The 21,448-nt window shown below is 34.3% G+C and overlaps 1 protein-coding gene across 2 annotated transcripts in view; it reads right to left on the bottom strand.

Annotated features, from left to right (window-relative positions):
* LOC149087591 (uncharacterized) overlaps positions 1 to 21,448 on the bottom strand; it is a 133,627-nt gene that overhangs the window by 20,873 nt on the left and 91,306 nt on the right. For both annotated transcript variants that reach the window (XM_089231521.1, XM_089231520.1), the window contains 2 exons: positions 4,011 to 4,068; positions 376 to 425 (listed from right to left, as the gene is read on the bottom strand). In XM_089231521.1, the coding sequence (XP_089087647.1) occupies positions 376 to 417 (42 nt within the window). In that variant the 5' untranslated portion in view covers positions 418 to 425; positions 4,011 to 4,068. The remainder of the gene's footprint in view (positions 1 to 375; positions 426 to 4,010; positions 4,069 to 21,448) is intronic.

Raw genomic sequence — 21,448 nt, 5'->3', positions numbered from 1 at the left:
CTTCATTTTGACAATCAAAATCATTCACTCTTCGTGACTCATGGAAGGAAAAAAGGATGTCCGCGACGAATGGAATTCAATGTGACTTGGAAATTTCGGTCATTCGGTACATCATCGCTACCGAAGGTTGGTTCCCAACGTCACAGTTACTTTCATCGACTTTTTCCATCGTTTGTTTGCTTTGGAGCGTCGAGCGCAGAAATTATGCTCTTTTTAGCGTATATTTTTCCCTTTTACATTTAGATTCACGGTTGAAACAAAGGTGTTTTTTTTATTCGCTCCTTGAATTCGCTTCGGAGGACCTTGGAATTATGTGTTGAAAAATACACGCATGTAAACAATGGCAATTGAATGCATTTTATAAAAATTACTTACCGAGCAGATGAGAAAGAGGAAGTAAATCAAGACTCGCAGCATGTCTGCACCTGTAATTAATTAATTTAATTCAATTAATCTCATGTAAGACAGAAAAAAATTTAGGGGCTTCAATTATGTCTAGAATCGCACATTTAACACATTAAATAATGCCTACGAAATTTTCGAAGTCTGGAAAATATCAACTTTTATATATATATATATATAAAATTAGGTATCAGATATATTAGATATATTATGTTATTTATTTTAAGTGCTTATTGCTGAGGCAGATTTTTAAAGCATTCTCTCCATGGCAGGGGTTGCACAACCACGAGCCCCATGAAAGGTGTTCCAGTGGAAAATATTGCATAATATTTTGGGGGAGTTGCTGTATTTCGGAAATATATGACATCCATATTTGATATGGTTACCTTTTTCTCAGCCACCTCATTGGACATTTTGTCTATTGTGGCTTTGTATTTGTATTTGATGGTCTTATAACAATGACTCATGTAACTATAGATTTCTAGCAACGTTTCAGGCAACTATGGATTCCTAACAATTTCCTGAAAGAATAGATTCCCAACAATTTCCTGAAAGAATAGATTCCCAACAATTTCCTGAAAGAATAGATTCCTAACAATTTCTTGAAACAAGACTTCTTATCATGTAACATATGTAGTAATAGATTTCTAACGAGGGTTCGTATGTCAGTAGAGTTCTTAACAATGGATTTTTTATATTTATATTTTATGACATGAATGTCGCTCTCCATTTGTTAATACAAGATATACAGAAGACTGGATGTTGTGAAGATATTTATTATTTGAGATGTTAATTTTTTAAGGAAGGAAAAAAACTCATCTCTGCCTCTACCGGGAGTCGAGGGACCCGGGTTCGACTCCCGGTAGAGGCAGAGATGAGTTTTTTCCTTCCTTAAAAAATTAACATCTCAAATAATAAATATCTTCACAACATCCAGTCTTCTGTATATCTTGTATTTAAATTTTAAAAATATGGATTTTTAACAATGGTTTGTTAAAAGTATGGATTTATAACAATGGTTTGTTAAAAGTATGGATTTATAACAATGGTTCATGCAACTATGTATTTCTAGCAACGGTTCATGTAACTATGGATTCATAACGATTTCCTGCAACACTAAATTTCTAACAATGATTCATGTAACTATTGATTTATAACAATGATTCATGTAACTATTGATTTATAACAATGATTCATGTAACTATTGATTTATAACAATGGTTCATGTGACTGTATGCATTTCTAACAATCTCCTGAAGCAACATATTTCTATCAATGCACTGGCAACATGTATTCCCAACCATGTTTCATTTTCAACGATTGATCTCTTTCACGTAATAAAAGACGTCCGAAAATCCCATTCAAAAGTTTCAAACTTACAATTTCAAATAAACATTGACGTCCAACATACTACTCTTGTTGTATAGCACTATCTTCTGGATTACATTTACTATGCAATTTTCAGATAATATTTTGGTTAAACATAATCTTATAAAACCTACAAATATTTCAACTTGTTGAATCAAAAAATCGTAACATGTGTACTTATCTCCTAAATTTTACATACAAATCCATTGCCTAAACGTTTTATTGTATCTTTAACAATGAAAATAATTGAAATATAAATTTAAATATTCTATAACAATAGAGGTATTTTAATAAATCACTTTCTTGATATCTCAATAGATATTAAAATATTTCAGAAATAAAGGATATTCATAAAATATATTCATAATCTTCATGTATCTAGTGTGAAAACATTGTATAGATGTTATTTGATATCAACATGTGTGGTCCGTTTAACCGGTTTTTTCAATATAAAAGGGGGAAAAAACCATTGTTTGACCGTTCACGCAACCGTTTTTTATTATAGAATCTGTTATCACCTTAAAGGTTCTCATAATATACACGAAAAAATACAAGAATTTTTTTTTTTTTTTTTTTGCAAAGTTCAACGAACGTTTAACACAAAAAGGAACTGAATTATCCAACAACAGATCATCCACGGCTGCCATTTATAAAACAACAGTACTCGATACGATCAACAATCGACCCCGAACCCCGATCAAAGAATTAGAAGAGATCCTTCTTTCTGTACGGACACAGAACGGCGTTACACATGTTTTAAACGTAGAGCAACAATGCACAAAAAATAATAATGATAATTTTCGAAGATTTTGAGAACTTTGTTCTACCTGTACCTATATAAAAAAAAAAATCAGATAAAATATTTCGGTATTTTCTGGTATCTCTACAGGCAATATCGTAAAGATGAATGGTCTGCAAAACTGTACTTTCATTTTTGTTGTTATTGTTGGGGGGTATTGTCAATTCCCCCTTGAGATATTACCCACGATTGCCCACCTTATTAAAGATCCATAGTATCGTCCCAATCAGCGATGAGAAATATGGATATAATGCATGAATATTTCGTTTAGCCGTCCTTGGAAAGTTCCGTCCATTCCGTGACATGTCCGATTGGTCATCACAAGCACGCAAAGTTGCAAGTCCAAATTCGAAAAGAAACGAAACAGAAGTGTTTTGCGAACAAAGGAACGGTCAATGAATTCGTCCAACGGAAATGATTATCTCTCCATGATTTCCCCATAATAAAAACGGGAACTCCTCGTTATGATAATCGGATTGTGGATATTGTTCTTGGAACAAAAACAAAAAATTGCGTTGATCAAAAAACGAAATATTAGAAATGAGAACCCGGCTCACGCTAAATGGAAATCGCAAAATATCAAAGGGATTTTCCATAATATACTTATGATCAAAATGAAATTGAAACCAGGACCGCACGTTTTGTTGGTTTGGGAAACAATACTCGTGATGACCTTCCGATGTTCTCTATTAGAAATTTAGAATTGAATTACATTTTTCTTTTCTTTTCTCATCAATATAACGAGTATTGTTTCGAGTACGATTTCTTGGAAGTCGCATGTTTATGCCGTGTCACGTGATCTGATGTTAAGAATTAATAAGAATAAATATGTGTTCTCCTTTATTTTTTTTTAGAATTAAACATTTTTAGACTTTTCTTTCTAGTCATAGTCATGTCGGAACTTGATGCATTTGATGTTCTTAGTCCACGAATGGACACCACTTCTTCCCGTGAAAAGTTTTCAGGTAGATAAGGATCAGCACGCAATACAGTTATTCTTAGATGACCATATAATTTATGTAAAACCGTAAAACCATGATCCATTCCATACTGGACTTCACCACAAACTTATCAAAAACGTTGTGGGAGGTAATTAAAAATGCCACACATCACTAAAACTGATATGATTTGTGAATTTTCAATTTTTTAAAATAATCCCAATGGTTGAAAAATGCACCAATGTGATAGACTCGCTATGACTTACATATTACTTCTCTCATAAAAAGTTTCAACAGTCAATAATTCCTGGCGAGTGCAGCTCGTCATTGCCAGTTTGCTGAAGAAAAACTTCATGACGAACTGGATTCGTCGTTTCAGTTCAAGGGGTTAAAATTGGTATGGTAGAGAATTATCAAGAAATTATAAGTGTTATTTGCGATTATTTGTACAATTATTTGTAAAAGTGTGTTATTCGTATTTATGTAAATATCATTAAAGTTACCTTTCAATCAGTTGTCATTTCAAACATTTCTATCTAATGCCTCGAGGATTTCCTCAGTCTGAAATTATAAACAAAATAATCAATCAACAGTTTCTAAAAACAACAAAGAAAAACAGATTTTCACAATAATCAAATTCTTCTATTATGCTTCGAAAGAAATAAAAGAAATAAAAATTACAAAATAAAAACGAGATATAGGCTATAGCATAGTTTAATTGATGTTTCAACTGATCAGTACTACTTGATAATACAATACAATACAATACAAATACAACGCCACAACAGGCAAATTGCCCAACGAGGTGGCTGACTTGAGAACATCATGGATCCCCGAGCCATTTTTTGGAGGCCCTACCTACTACTGCTACACCACACATGCACCCCCCCCCCCGCGGAACCCCCAACGAATCGGTACATGCGGGAATGTGCGTGTACGTGTAGTGAAACCTGACGTGAAGTTTTTTGTGTTTCTCTGTAATGCTTGTTATGTGTAGTGCTGCCATCTGCCACCAGTTTTTCAAACTATGAGTGAAGTGTTATGATTGAATGATTTATCGTTGTAGGACTGTTGCTCTCTGTGGCGAGACTTTTTAACGGGGAGATCGGCTCGCATTTGCGCCTTGAAGTTGGGAACCACAGGAAACCAACTTCAGCCGACCACCACTGTGGGGTTCGAACCCGGATCCTCGCATCGCGAGTCCGTCACTATAACCACTCGACCACCACAGAGGCTAATAAATTGATTTAAACAAACAAAAAAAAAAACATAAAACCTAGCGGCTTTATTACAGCTATAAAGGCTGTACATATACAGGGTGTCCTGTAAGTGCTAATGCGGCCTTTATCCCATCAACCGTCCGTTGTAGAGGAATGATTCCAATGTAAAAAAAATGTTCAAAAATCGTTCAAAAATTTCCTTGTACCAGTTTTGAGAGTGAAAAATACAGTGTGTAACAAAATGAAAAATATAAATTTTTATATTTTTATATGGTCCCCTTGGTTCTCTAACTCAACTTTCAACTTTAAAAAAAAAAAATCTGTGAAAAGTTATGAAAGAACAGCAAAACTAACGGAGACACAACGCTCCCTTCCCTCATTTACGCTGTCCTTTCCCAACTTTCCGCTGTTTTTAGAATTCGAATATCTAAGTGAATATTGCACTAAGAAAATTGAATTACTATTTTATTTATTAATTTATTTTGGCCTCACGAGAGATAGGACAACAGCTGTCTAATTGAACGTTAGAGCACAGGGGGACCGTATAAAAAGGTAGATTTATTTTGTGACGCTGTATTTTCATTCTCAAAACTGGTGAGGGTAATTTTGAATGTTTTTTGAGCATTTTTCAAACGGGTTTGATGAGACGAAAGGCGCATTATCACTTACACACACAGGTTGTCCTGTAAGTGCTAGTGCGCCTTTCATCTCATGAAACCCATTTAAACATATATATCAGTCGAAGAACATTTTCATAATCCCCCAGAGATAAGTTTACATAGGGACATTTTCAAATAACCTGGAATTCCTTTATAACGAAATTTTGTTATAACGAAGTGATTTCTATGGTCTCTTGGAGTTCGTTACAACGGGATTCGACTGTAATTGAAAATTTTTTGTGTTCTGAACTTTCCGGAACTGCCGTAACTGTTCCTCAATAAAGTTTTGAAACTTTAAAATGTCTCGCGAAGAGGTGGAAAGGTATTGAAAACAAAAATTAACCGCCTGAGGGTGTTTTCCATGAAAAATTGTAAAGCATGTGTTAGATTTTTCGTGTGACCAAATTGCTCAAGTTTCATGGCAGGGTATCTAGACATTTCCAGCAGAAGAATTTCCGTTCCTATTTCTTCACTAGGAAGTATGATGACGTGCTTTGCTGGTGAATCTGTTTCGCGAACATGAAAATTACAATTTCGTGAATTACATGAAAATTACAATTAACACCAAAAAAATGAGGAATGTTTTTCAGTCTGGGGGAATTCATCGCTTGATTAGCACTTTCATCGACATTGACGATTTCATTCTGTTAAAAAATGGATAGCTTTTCAGTTTAGCAATGATAGTTCCATATATTTTTAACATGTGTTTTTTACTCGAACACATTCTTCTATCTCTTTTTACTTTGCACGTGCTGAAAATCCGAACAAAGCCTACTTCAAAGGCTGCATATAGCTGTATATTCTGTATATCGCCCAAAACAGTGGAACTTCATTAGTATACACACTGAATGTATGGAAATTTCAATGCAATAATTCATTCGCAATAATGCGAACTAGCGTCTGCTTCCAAATGATCACATGATCCATATCTTCTCATTTTTACAATAATAGGTATTTTCACTATGAATCAATTTGAATGTAGTAATTGATGTATGGAAAAACTGTAAAGAGCCATGATGCCATCTTCAGTGACAAGTACTAGCGCTTGCACAGGTCCCGATAGCAATCTGATGCGGAAGAGGTTTGTTTGAACTACTGAATATAGGAGGAAAAAAAAAATTTACATGGAGCAACGGATTTTCGGAAGAATCTAGAGGTTATAGCGTATGTACGCATTGCGGCGATGCGTAACCCGGAGGCATCGGTCGAGAAGAATCGCATTTAGCATGAAGAAACAACCAAAAAAAAAAAAAAAAAAAAAACAGAATGCGAAACTAAGAACAAATATCGCATGTAAAAAACCGTATTACATTCCCACTTTTTTATCTGTTGTATGAATCTCTCTTCCTAGTTTTCCCGTACATAAAACTTAAGGAAAGAAAAACCCTTCTGGAATGTTCGAAAAACTTGCAAGAATTTCCTTTCATATATAAAAAAAACCGGACGTAAAAGACAAGAATAGGTAAACAGAGAAGAATCTTCTGTATATATAAAAGCAAAATGTATTTTTTTAATCTTTAGGGGATAACCTGAGAGATAACGTGAAAGTGTTGAAAAGATAATAATAAAGAGTAAAACCTACAAACATGTGCCCTCAATTGTTCGCGAGGGCTGCCATTAATCTGACAAACATTTTTTTTCTCTCTATCTCTTTGGAGAAAAGAAGCATAGTAAAAGAGTTGTATATTGTGTGTCTATTACTTCCGTAAATGTTTTCGGACAAGAGTTGAATATCTATCGCTCATCTTTAGTGGATAACTGAAGCCACACGTAAATAGGAAGCAACTTTTCCCAGAAAAGAATTTTAATAATTCCTATAAAAAAAACTTTCATTTCCGTTTTAAAATGCGGAGGAAATAATGTAAAAGAGAACCCTTCTCTCTTAAAGCTGGAAAAGAATTGAAGTTGTTGAACGAATTTCGCGTTATCACCGGGAACTACGATCCTTCATGTGAACTGTCAATGATGTTGGAACTGCACGCAAGTAAATTCAATGAGACGTGATCATATCTACAATATTATGTGTTACAATCTTATTTGAGACAGATATCGTTATTTATGTATGGTTGTTTTCCTTCCATTACACTATATTAGATATACGTTTCCGTTATAATCGAAAAAAAAAAAAGATCATACGTCTCGGTTGCGGATAAACAAAGTTTACGTTCCTATAAGTACCAGGGTATGATAAAGGAATTTATCGTCTCGTGATTGGTCACAATGAACCAATATGTCACTCAGATATCTAAAAAAGTACTTGGCAAAATTTACAATTTTCGATGTTGAATGGCGATGTTTTGTTCTAGGTTCAACAATTTATTTAATTACAGCAGCTATTATATAGTCTTTACCTAACTCCTTTACGCAATACAACCTTTAATTAAAGTCCGTTATCCGCTGTGGTGTACTAAGCAGAAGGTCATTGGTTCGAATCCCGTTCACAAATCGCTTAGGTCAGCGGTTCCTAAATGCTTTTAGTTGTGAACCTTCGCGGAAATCTTAGTGTCTGAAATGAACCCCCCCCCCCCCATTTATAGCAGGAGAAGCTATGGACATTTATCATCGAGAATGTTCTCGAACATGGACGATATTCTGACCAGTACTGACAACCATGATGTGATAGCAGTGCCATCTACTGGGTACCAGAAGAACCGAATGAGCTAAAACAACGCTTCATACTCTTAACGAGAGGCGTCCTACGAGAAAACTTTTATCAAATCATAACAATATCACCACTGCAGTGTACCAACTTTGCAGCGGTACTTTTATGCAAGTATATTTAATCAAAAATTTTCTTTAAAGTAATCTATGTTTTTTTATTCAGCAACTATCGTTTTCTTAAATGCTGAATTAATAATAATAAAAGCTCAGACTTAAAAACTCAGAATATAATCAGATTAATCGCATTTGAATCCGGTTCTCATTAAAAGCTCAGATAAATGACAGATTCTGTAATTAAATATGAAAATCATTGTCCTAGGCAATAAAATGCAGTGAGCTTGCTCAGTGTTCTTGGAGACGATACTCCAGTAGTAAATATGACAACCACAATACCGGGTTTTTTTCTTAGACAAGACCATCAGTCTAACGATTTTTATCTCGAAAAACCCAAAAGTATCGGTTGTCTAAGTCTTTACGACGGCAATAACATCGTCCATAGTTTTTCCTGCAGATTATAACATAGATTTCTTGATCTCCTTCGGACTTAGCCTAGCTCTCTAATTTCCCATTTTTTCTGTGATAAGTAAGCCACAACTTATCGAATTCATATTTTCGTTGATAAGTGCATGGTCGCTCATTTTGGTTCGAACAACCCCACGGTTCTCTAACGAGTTGAATGGTGTCACTATCCCGGATGCAGCTAGGGTCACCGATTTGGGAATTCTCATTGACGAGCGGCTTAGGTTTTCTGAACATTGTTCAGCGGTGGTCAAAAAAGCGAATAGAATGCTTGGTCTCATTTTCAAAAAGGTCTCTTCGCGTTCCTCTAAAGTCATTCTTCCGCTTTTTCGAGGCTTAGTTCGTCCTGGACTGGAGTATGCTGTAAGGTTTTGGAGACCATACCTACAGAGGGACATAGACTTGGTTGAAGGGATGCAGAGAAGAGCTACGCGTGTCCTTATTTGCACACAGGGCTCAAGTTATGAAGAGAGACTTCATTTTTTGAATATGTTTACATTGGATGAACGCAGGTGTCGAGGAGATACGATCGAAGTGTTCAAAATTTTCAATGGGATGGATAGGATGGACCAAGAACTTTTAGTACACCGCCAATCGACTGCTTTTACAAGGGGACACCAGTATCGATTGGTGAGGGACAATGCAAGGCTATGGTGTCGCAGGGAATTTTTCTCTAATAGGGTTGTCAATAAATTGGAATAGCTTACCCCCGGAGGTAGTAAATTGTAACACAATTGACACGTTTAAAAAGAAATACGATAAATATGTTGGGATAAATCGAGAAGCTCTATCCATACTTAGAATAAGACAACCATAAGTATTCTTTATGGGCATTTTATAATATTTTATCATGTGTATATATTTGTTTATGATTTGTGTTAATTGCATTTTTAATTGGGTTGCTGTGTTTTTTTAAATATATGGCATCCATATTTTTATGGGCATCTTTTTATCAGCCACCTCGTTGGACATTTTGCCTGTTGTGGCGTTGTATTTGTATTTGTATTAAAACTAGTAAAAAGGCAGTGGACCTCTGGGGGTCCAGGCAACCCGATATAAAGACCACCTTCTTAGGTTTTTGTTTCTTTTCCTTCTTTCCATTTTCCTTTGGTGACGCGATCTTCGGTTTATTTATTTTTTCTTCATTGTAATTTTTTTTAAACGGAAGAGTACATTCAAAATTGACAGAAGGTGATCGCGATACGTTTTTGAGAGTTATCAACCAATTTTTGAGAGTTATCAACCAATTTTTGAGAGTTATCAAGCAATTTTTGAGAGTTATCAAGCAATTTTTGAGAGTTATCAAGCAATTTTTGAGATTTATCAAGCAATTTTTGAGAGTATTTTTATGTAAAAGAAGTATTTTTTGGGAAACGAATTTCCTCGTTTCTTCTTCTCTCTCTCTCTCTCTTTTCAGCTACTATTGACGTTGTCAGCGCTAAAATTTGTATAACTTTTACGCTTTAAGCGGCAATGGCGAGTTATTCCTCCTCTATAAAAGCCCTTTATTTTAACATTGGCAAATGCAGCTATTTCGTGAAAATGGTTTCTCAATGGAAAAAACTCTTTTCTGTACTCTTTAGTTCGCACCTGCTGAAAATCTGAAGAAACCCCCACTTCTCAATAAAAAAGATATGGTATTTTGAAGGAAAGGTTCAGTGGTTTATAATTACCGCTTAAAGGGTTAATTTCTGATAGAACACCGTAATTTCTCGAGAATAATGAGCGGAGATAGAAAATTCGGAGATACGAATTCGGGGGATTTCTTTTAAAAAAAAAAATATTCATCATATAATGTCCATATATAAATATCATTACCACCAATGAAATTTTAGGAAATGAGAGAATTTTTCGGTTATGTTTTGGTAGGAAAAAAAAATTTATATTTTTCCACTGGAATATGAAACCTCACTGCAATACAGCTATAAACCCCTCTACAACGGTATTTTTAAAGGTATTTTTTGGAAATACCTATAGTTTTTTTAACGGAAAACTTCTGCCTTTCGATATAACGATATACAACTTCGATGTATAACGATATTTTTCTTGACCCACAGAACATCGTTATACCGAGATTTCACTTTATTTCTTTCCCAACCTCTCCGTGGAAAAGACCGCAAATAATAGGTTGTGGCATTTCCATTTCGTATGGAAATTTTTTTCAATAAGGAATTTATTACCGCATATTATTAAAATAAAAGTGTGTGTTTTATACGGATTTGTTCATCTATACCTGCTTCCAAGCAGCACCACTGTTGAATTAACTGAAAATGATCTGGCGAGTTATTGGATGCAATTCAGTCTCGCCCCTCGTGACGTCTTGCTATCGTCGGTGCTTTTAGCAACCAGTCACTGCGTGCTGATCCCCCTGCTGCACGAGAGAATAAGAGCACAGTAATTACGCACCCCGGTTTGAAGAATCTATATAGGTTGGCAAACCGATTTCCGAGTATTTTCAGGAGAAAATAATGTTATGTGATTTGATCTTGAACGAGCAATATTTGGTAAAGAATGGGCAAATGTCCCGGATTCGTCTTCTAATTGCATGACTATTGTCAATTCCGTATTACGCATCGGTTGTTACGAAACCATACGCTAACAGCGATTGTTGCATAGTAGTGAATTTATCAATTGTAAAAATATTTTACACAAATATATATATATATAATTTCTGAAAATATCGATGGACCAGTAACTCGCAACCGGCTTCCGAGTAGTACAGTGATAAAATACGTGTTTTCTACTATGAGGGTTGCCGTCTGGCTTCATGGGTGAATTTCCGGGGGGAAAAACGTAGAAAACAAGTTCTTTTTACCTACCGATCCTGGGGCACCCACCAATAGATGGCGTCTTCATTTCTCATCCAACTCCATTGGTTGGAAATTGCCGTATGGCGATATGACCGGAGTTTGTGGTGCGGTACAGTAGTAATTTAAAACATAAGTAAAGTGGCAATTCACTGCGATTTCCAGTAGCCCTTCATTTCCCATCCACCGGTAATTTTAGCAATAGTTGGTAGCTTCACCGACTTTTGGCAACGTCTTTGGTGATAATTGGCGATGCCCCGTAGTTTGCCTTTCGAGAACTCAAATTTACAAGCACCTCCACACTTGTCCGACTCTTTTCTAGTGTCGGATTTGATTGGATAGTTAGAATCACGTGATCAATGACGTCTGATTAAGGATTTCCTCTCTAGTTTTGGCTGTTCTTCGTAGTTATGACGATTTTATTTATATTTTGACATTATCAGCCAATCAGAATAAGGCTACTGTGACGTTATAGAAACATCACCGTATGTGTAAAGTGTACCTGCTGCTGTTACGTTTGGCAACTTATCGCCAAACACCAGCGTCTATTAACGATTTCGCTTTTATTTTGTCATTACGTCTCGTTTGCTCACACGATAATAAATTACAATGATATAATTTAACTATAATACTATAACGATCATAATAATAATGATATATATTATATAATAATAATTATATTGACATGCAATAAATACAGTGGCTTGCCGAAACACAATTTCTATGTTTGGTTTTCTAATGAATCTATCAGCATTATGAATCAATAAATGATAGCAGGGCCCAGCTTCGCTGGGCGCTCGCTTCGCGAGCCGTTACTATTGTCAACTTGATGCAACTGAACCACATTTTGATTAAATCAGAAAAAAAACAAAACATTTTTTAGTGATTCAATAAACGATAACTTATTATACGGGGGTGCCCCCCCCCATTCCCCCTGTATCGCCAAGTTCGCTGTTTGGGAGACCCCCCCCCCCCCCTTCCCGTACATCTGACAATTTGTGGTGAATTATAATATAATAAATCATGTTTATCCCGTGCAACGGTTAAAAGAAAAAAATTAAATGTGATAAGAAATTAAACTTTTCAAACGAAGATGCTAGAAAAAAAAAAATTGGATTTTTACGAAGGGACTCGAACTCATAACCTTCGTTTTAAGCGTCCCGTGAACTTCCCACTGCATCAATCCTGGTTGCCGAACCGAAGTTAAATTTAGAATATCCATTATTAAATGTCGCTAGGAAATATGGTGGCGCCAAATGGATCAAAAGTTACGGTAGCCTCGCGGTCTACAGTGACGTTTCTATGACGTCACAGTTGCTTGAAAAAAAAAAATAGCGCCAAAGCCACATGCAAAAGGTTACAAGGAAGAAAATCCTGATTTTACGTCTATGATCACGCACGTCCAATCAAATTCGACACTAGAACAGAGTCGGACAAGGATTGAGGCGCTTTTTCAAATTTTCCGTATTTTTCTCAATAAAATATGGTCATCGTGAGCGGAGACACAGGGGGGGTATTGTGGGGACAGCGTCAATTACGGAGCCGACTGATCTAATGTAATTGCATAAGGCCTAGGGTCATCTAGTCAGAATGAACTATTTATTTTCATAAAAAAGTATTGTTTGTTCACGGCGACTTGTAGGCAGCCCTTTATCGCCACATTTTAACTGTAATTAGCAAGTTTGTCTCGAACAACGAGAACTTTGGCAACATTTAGAGATATTAGCATCCAATATTCCGCGTAGTTTTCTCGATAAGATACGGTTAATCACATGTTGATAAGCACTGCTCTAGAGTCATCATTCTTCACACAATGTGGATGGTAGAAAGCAAAGAGATGCAATGAATCAACATCAAAGCTATTGTAACATTAGATGTTATATAGCAGTGAAACTACTAGAAAGCAGCACTAGTACATAGTATGGGCCTGTCCATCTGCCAGTAGGCAATGCTGGATAAAGGAAATTCTTTAAGCACGTAACAGCACTTTTAGCAAAGTTTGTCACTTGCTGCATGAAGGAGGGGGGGGGGGGGAAGTTGGGAAGTTCCTTCTTTCTTTCAAACCAAACAACTCCGGTCTATCACCATCTCTGGGCGATGTACTACCTAGTGAGCTGTGCCGAAAGTGTAACTGTATGTGTGTACAAGTCTGAGTGCGTATGTAGTGTTGTGTTTGATTTTTCAGTGCTGTCATCTATATTTCAGAAGTGAAGTGAGTGATGTGTTATGATTGAATTACATTTGTACTGTTTGTAGGTCTGTTGCTCCCGGTGGCGAGACCGGCTCGCATTCGCGCCTTGAAGTTGGGAACCACAGAAAACCAACTTCCGCCGACCACCACTGTGGTGACGGACTTGGGGGACAGGTTCCCCCCGAAATGTGAGAAAATGACCGAAAGAAGGGAAAAACATGGTCAAAATCTATTGTTCTATCACTTTGGTGCCCCCCGAAATGAAAGTTGTTCCCCGAACGAAATTTCTGGCTACGCCCCTGTGCTGCATCCTTCAGCTTCTGACCCCCCTCAATTGAAGTTTGTCTTTGCTCAAAACGAATGTGCGTCACATATGCCGTATTTATTCGCATAGGTCCATAGGAGGAAGTATAAAATGAAAATAAGGAAAAAATAATGTTTTTTTTTTATTGATCAACTTCTTATTTCGTTTATTCCCAGATATACCATAAGATTTTTTTTTTCGAGACGACGTAATGCAGGGTGACGTGAGTCGAGGTGTTATTTATTGTAGAGTCTTCATTATAATAATACCTTTATAGACACCTTAATTTATTGTATGGAGATTTCTAAATAGATTGTGGGCGGGCTCTGACACCACTATTAGGATCTCTGTGTTTGGCCTGGGGGGGGGGGGCAAAAGTATTGAAAATTTTCCATATTCTGAAAAATATGTCTGTCACGAATTCCGAATTTATTGATTATTGAATTAATTCTGGAACTATTTCCCTCATTATTTTTCAACTGTTTAATTATAAATTTTCGATTACTTTATTAATAAATATTCATTTATTTAACTGAAGTTATATATAGTTTTCGATTCGTCAGAATTATCATTAGTGTTCTGGACTTATTTCCGAAATTAATTTCCATTTTTCATTAATTCTCTTAGCGAAAATTTCTGCTTAGTTATTCACTCACGCATATAACACGACCTCTACGTTTATAAAACACTGAAAATTTAATAAAATTCTCGTTCATACGCGAGTAAATACGGTTTATATATTTTTTTTTGAAATACGGACATTTCATAATTTCATACAGACATGCAATTTTATAAGCTTCTTAGTGTGGACACAGACAGGACCTTCAAAATGCTGACCGTCTTTAAAAAAAATTAATCTTTATATATGGACATCTAAAGCCCCCACCAATATTACAGAATTCTTTTCCTTATAATCACCCCATTCGTGAAAAAAAAAATAATATTAATTAAATCCACTAACTTAAATAATCATCCAGTATCTCAGATCTTACCACATTCACTAAATTGAGGTTAAGAGAAAATAATTACCTAACGGACTATAATAGTAACAATAATAATAATAGAAACAGAATTAAACATAGTACAATATTCATCAACCCGTTGCTTTTTCCTCATGGTTTTCTTACTCCATTTTTATTTTCCTACGAATAACAGAAACGAGATAGAAACCGTTTCATTTCCGAACAATAGATGCTTCCGTTGTTTAAGATGATGGAAGGATTAAAGAACAAAAATTATATATACAGTATATGCAGAAAGGGCAAAAAGAGCTTTAGAAATATAAGAAAGTAAAGGAAGTAGATAAAAAAGAAATGAAAAGTAACTTTCCACAAACAAGAGGCTAGAAAAGTAGAAAATAAAAGGTATTGAAACTAGTTTCACCTCAAGCGCGAACGAAAAAAAAATCCTTAAGAAAAAGTTGCTTTAAATGCAATGTGGACAAGTTAGCGCTTGAACTTCGGCCTGAGAAAAGAAAGTTTTCATGGACCACAGATTTTCACTCTTTTATTGCCTTTCGTGAGATTATTATTATTTTTTTTTTACCAATTTTGTACAGTATATTCATGTCTTCCATTCAATTTTTTTTCGTATTGTTACTATAATAATCATAATCTTCCTCCGTTGTATGGCTACATGCTGTCTGGGACAGTAATAATGTCCATTGCGTGAGTATGTGCAACATGGTTTTGTTGAAGGGGAGTGGGGGGGGGGGCGCAGATGAATTCCCCCCCCCCTCCACACTCTGGCTATGAAAGTCAAACGCGTCTTCCAGTTTGACCTTTTGTATGTGGTATTGCTTGTGTGGAACGTTATGTGCACGACAACATGTCACTCAACTACGACGTGTGAAAATGATGATTTGAGTGTAACCAATTTTATCTCGTGATATCACAACGGTGTTTGCAATGTTATCTTACATGCCGTGTGTGTGAGGTTTTTTTTTTCAATTTTTTTTTTGTACCTGGTTTTAATGGATATAGTTAAAATTTTATATTTGAGTTTACCCCTTGACACATATTGATTCACAATTTTTATTTCAAAAATGAAAGCGAAAACATGTATGCATTTATCTCAAAGTGATTAGGTAAGTATATTTTTTTCAGGAATTCACACACACACACAAACATGTGTGAATGCAGTTGGCCTCCCTTAATCACATATCAACGATTCTAGCGCACAATATTCGATTAAACTTGTTATCCGATTATCGGGGGAACAGTTCAATAGCCATTTCACAACGTATATAGTTTGTATATTGAAAACTTATGAAGGATCAATATTTAAAAAGTATTAAATAATAAAGCTTCTCGAATAAATCAGACATCAGAAATGAAATGAAAATTATATTCAATTACAATGATCGCAATATCTATGGTTTTTATTTTTCATTACGAAAGTTAGCGCCTTCTATTGGCTCAACAGAGAACGAAAACAAAATAATTAAATTTACTTCTTGAATACAACTTCGAGGCCAGTACCTGCTCTCAAATGCATTTATCTTAAATTAATAACATATTTTTCATTAATTCCAAATATTTCATTCAATAAAAACATAATGTGTATTTTATATTGCGAAAAACTGGGCACGGAATGGCTATCCCCAATTATAGGGAAACAAAAGGGGTAAAACCCATTGACAAATTATGGAAACTTTTAGGAGTCAAGAATTTGGGTTTTCGAGATGAAAAATTGTTCCAAAATGATGAAAAAATTTCGACGTTTCCGGGAGTTGGGGACGTGAACATTTCGAAGTTGATATAAATTCCAAAAAAATTGTGTTGTCCTCAGACTTCTATTCAATAATTACACATAGGAAATTTAGGCACCGATCCCAATTTTGTAGTCACCATGGTGACCTGACGCTAAGGAGTTGTCAAGCCCTGGGTGAAAATTAATCTGTTATTGCAACCAGGGCCGTAGCTAGCCATTCCTGTGCCCTGCGCAAGAACTTAAATTTAGAACCCTTCTGGGCCCCTCCCTTCCAAGTGGGCCCTGTGCGGGTGCACCTGTTGCACTTGCCTAGTTACAGCCCTGATTGCAACAATATCAAACCAAAATCACACAAAATCACTATTGGAAAATTCCATCAAAAATGAGACGTCTGATCATCAAACTCGTGTTAGTCTGGCGATGAAATTCTCAGAGATTCTCAGAGACATTTATATTTTAACAAATATTAAATCTGTTATGCTCGCTAAATGAATCATTTCGTCGCAGTTTTGAGCAATGGCAAACGTTGACGTTAGCACCTATGCTGAAAATCTGACGGCTATACCGTCTGAGGAATTCTAAATTATAAGATCTATGAGTCGTATCAGTTTTGAATTCAAATATCACCACTTATATTCCCTATAAAATCAGACTAAAATTACCTTATTCCACCAAGAAATAAATGGGATATTAGGATATCCGACACTGTAAAAAAAATACTGACATCATCAAAATTATCTAAATGATGCTAAAACTGCCGAAGTTCTCGAAACGTCAGCGATCGACGAGGAATAAAATCCGTTTCTAGACTTGATATAGCCAAATAAAAAGAATATATTCTGTGAAAAAAAACATGGGGAGACCTGAAGATTGCTGGTCGTCCCTTATATACGGGACTTTGGCACGTACACGGGAGAAGGGAAGGTACATTGCATTGTTTTTTCCCTAAATTATTGTGGGAGGGGAGATGAAATAGCTTCAGCCACTAGATTCCGGCGCCTATAGAATATGCATAATTGCTACTCAAGTGTCGTTGATAAATACTAAATAAATACTCAGACAAAAACGAAACATTTATCGTCTTTATCTGTGATTATGCATAATACCCTAGTGTAATTGGCGAACGAATTCGATAATTATGAAAAAATTCCAAATTAGTGTAGTATGTGTGATGAATATAGTTAAACCCCGTTATAATGATAACAAATTTTACGATAATACCCCGATATAATATTAAATTTTGCTCTCGTACCACGATATAATGATACAATACATGTATAAACTGTTATGTATAGTATATCATATGGTGCAATTTATCTCTCATGATTACGAACGACGCGACTCTTGGGTATTATGCATAATCGTGGGTGAAAGTGATAATTTTTTTAGTACTTATTAAATTTAGCAACGACGCTTGGGTACTATGCATAATCACCGGCAAAAAGTGATAAATTTAGAGAAATCTATCAAACTTATCAAAATGCTCGGTGATTACCCACAATAATCGATCTATTATGTATAATGACCGGATTTATTACACTTACCGTAACATATAGATATTTTGTTGTTACAGAGCTAATAGAAATTATTTGCAATCGAAATCCCCACTTTAAAAATATGCGTAAAATATGCATATCAGCAACCTATTACTCAACAACGAGCATAACAGCATTTCACAGGTGTTTTTAATAGGGAACTAGATCATCCCGTAGGTCGAAAACCAAAAAAAGAGCAGTAAAAAAGTAAAGAAATCATTTAAAACCTGTTCTTAAGAAAAATACATTCTATTTTATTTTCTTCTACACATCACTGGAGCTATGGTAACATGATGGCGTAAGAATAATGATGACTTATGCATTCATTTAAGCAATGCGAACAGTTTTACATGCGTATGACGTTCGAAAAAAAAAAGAAGGGAAGAAAGTAATAAATATACACGTGTAGGCACACTTCATAGTTAATGACCAGTTCCTTCAGATCTTCCAGAAAACGAAATATATATTACATACTGAAAGAGTTCTGCCATAGAGACAGCAGCAAACTAACCAAATTATACTACTACAAATAAACGAGCTAATCACACGCTCCACTAACGACACCTAGCGATAGTTACGTGTAACTTTGAAGGTATACTGGAAAGGCATAGGAATTACGTGAGTTTTTCTCTCGGTTTTATTTCTTTGGTATTTTATTACTAGTAGAGAAAGGAGAAAGAAAAACCAGCAATATAATGTCGGTCAGAGGTTCGTGCAGTAGCGATTATACATGAGAAAAGAAAGAGAATCTGATGCTCGTAGACGTTTTTTTTTTCTTTGGTTTCTTGTCTATGAAAAATGTAAGTGCGTTTTCGCCCCTTAATCATAGACTATCCGTTCTTGAGTAAAAACACATGTCCGAAACTGTTCGTTTTCATGTTTCTACTTTCTCTTTTTTTTTTCTTCTACCTAACATATCTCAGCTTTCAAGTCTGACATACTTTTCGATCTATCGATACTTGTAAAATTATTTTTATCATCTCTGGGTGTGTGTATATGTATGTTATGGGAAGCAAATGTAAAATTTTCGATCAATCTAAACGATTTTTTTCAGTTTTACGATAAAAGATGCGACTTAAATGAGAGGCCACTTTGATTATTATATTAGACAACCATAAGTATTCTTTATGGGCATTGTGTAATATTTCATCATGTATATATATATATATTGTTTGTAATTGCATTTTTCCATATTTGTTATGGGCATCTTTTTCTCAGCCACCTCGTTGGCATTTTGCCTGTTGTGGCCTTGTATTTGCATTTGTATTATTTCTTTATTTTTACACTTGACGGAGCTAAAGACGAAAATATAAGAACTACAGAACGTCATTATATCTGAATATTTATTTTTATTTGCTTCCAATTGTTTTTTATTATTTGATTATTTTATTCTTTAAATTGATATTTTCTCCATTTTTATTTGCAATTTTTTGTGTATCCATCTTTACTTGATTTTTTGTATCCATTATTATTTGACATTTTTTTTTTTTCAATTTTTTACAACTTTTTACATTTTATGTGATATTTTTATTCATTCTATGTGATTTTTTTATTCATTTTATGTGATATTTTTATTCATTTTATGTGATATTTTTATTCATTTTATGTGATATTTTTATTCATTTTATGTGATATTTTTATTCATTTGATGAGATATTTTTATTCATTTTTATTCGATATTTTTATTCATTATTATTCGATATTTTTATTCATTTTTATTCGATATTTTTATTCATTTTTATTCGATATTTTTATCTATTTTCATTTGATATTTTTATATATATTTTTAAAACAATTTTTGAATATTTATAATATTTATTATTTTTCATTATCATTTCGAACTGTAATTAAATAACATGTTAGTTCAGTGATATGAAACGCCAACTAAAATTTGCACGTTTAGCTACAAGGTAAAAACCCCCATATACAAAGCGTCCTTTTTTCCGGCGTGTATTCACATTTAAAACACCTGCATTTAAGAATTTATTATAATTCAAAGCACAGGCAATAGCAATTAAAAGAAAATAATCATAACAATAAACGTGTTATAATAATAATAGAAAAAAACATTTCGATTCGTGTCTCGTGATGTCAAGGACATTCCTATATGAATTTGTCTTTGCATTTTGTGATTGAAAAGGAGGAAGGAATCCTTTTTATGAAAACAAATGAAAATTGATGTTTTTCTTCAAAAAATAAAGAAGGGGGAAAAAAAAATAAAAGAAACCAAAGAACAAAACGAATTAGGTCAGCACGCGCCAGTTATTGAAATTGACTGGAAAAAGAAAGAAATACGCCATTAATGTGTTTTTTGTTTCAAAACAGCATCACAATGCGTGAAAGACCCGAGACGTCTACCCGTGGATAAACAAGCTCCTAAATATGGAATTCCAAGACAAAAAACAAAAAAATGCTAGAAAAATGTCCTTTCATCATTCATCGCCTCGATAAAATAAATAAATGAATTTTTGTAGCCATGAGAACATAAATGAATGGCTTATCAGCATGTTTTATTTTCAGTTGTCCTTCGATTATGACAAATTCATCCACTCATATGTCATATTTAAATCTCTGCAATCTACTAAACAAATGTTTCCCTTTGTGCTTAACATTTTAAAATTTATTAATCCAATATATTTCCTCATTCAATATTTCAACATCACGAATTTAATTTACATCATTTTATGAACGTTCTTTCGATCATTTCTTAATCGTTTTTTGCGATAATTTCTCTGGGGTTTTTTTCTAATCATTTCTTAATGTCATTTGTTGTTTGATTTTTATTTTCCATTATACTTTCAATGATGAATTAGTTTAGTTTTTTAAATTTCTAAATATCTTCACATATTTTTTTGTTCAAATATTAAAAATAAAACAATTTATTTATGAAAAATCATTTTACAAATAGCATCTAGAGTCTAGATGCTAGATCTTTAAAAATCTTTATACACTTTTATATATCAAAAAAAATTTATATACTCTTTATATATATATATTTTTTTTAATTTAATGTTTTTGAAATAAAAACTAAACAATCCAAAAACAAAGTCTGGGAAAATGAAAGAACTTGGAAAATACCAACAAAAAATATACGAAACGGAAAAATACGTAAAATTTATTTATTAAGAATTAGAATAAAATATATATTTTATGCTTATTAATATGAACTGCATCAGTAATTTTAGTCGAAGTGGCATTGTTCCTTGACCAAAAATGTCTCGACTTGATATTATTGCGAAAGAAAATAGATACTAAAAAAGCACGTTCTTGCTAATTATAATATTCGACTTTCGATCACTAAACGCGCGAAGAAAAGCACTAGCAAAAAGTCGA

Source organism: Pholcus phalangioides, unplaced genomic scaffold (assembly GCF_987345545.1).
Source record: "Pholcus phalangioides strain wild (caught in Gottingen) unplaced genomic scaffold, Ppha-v1.0 ptg000004l_1, whole genome shotgun sequence".
Taxonomy (NCBI): domain Eukaryota; kingdom Metazoa; phylum Arthropoda; class Arachnida; order Araneae; family Pholcidae; genus Pholcus; species Pholcus phalangioides.
Note: the sequence above shows the minus strand (reverse complement) of the source record. Positions and strands in the feature narration are given on the sequence as shown.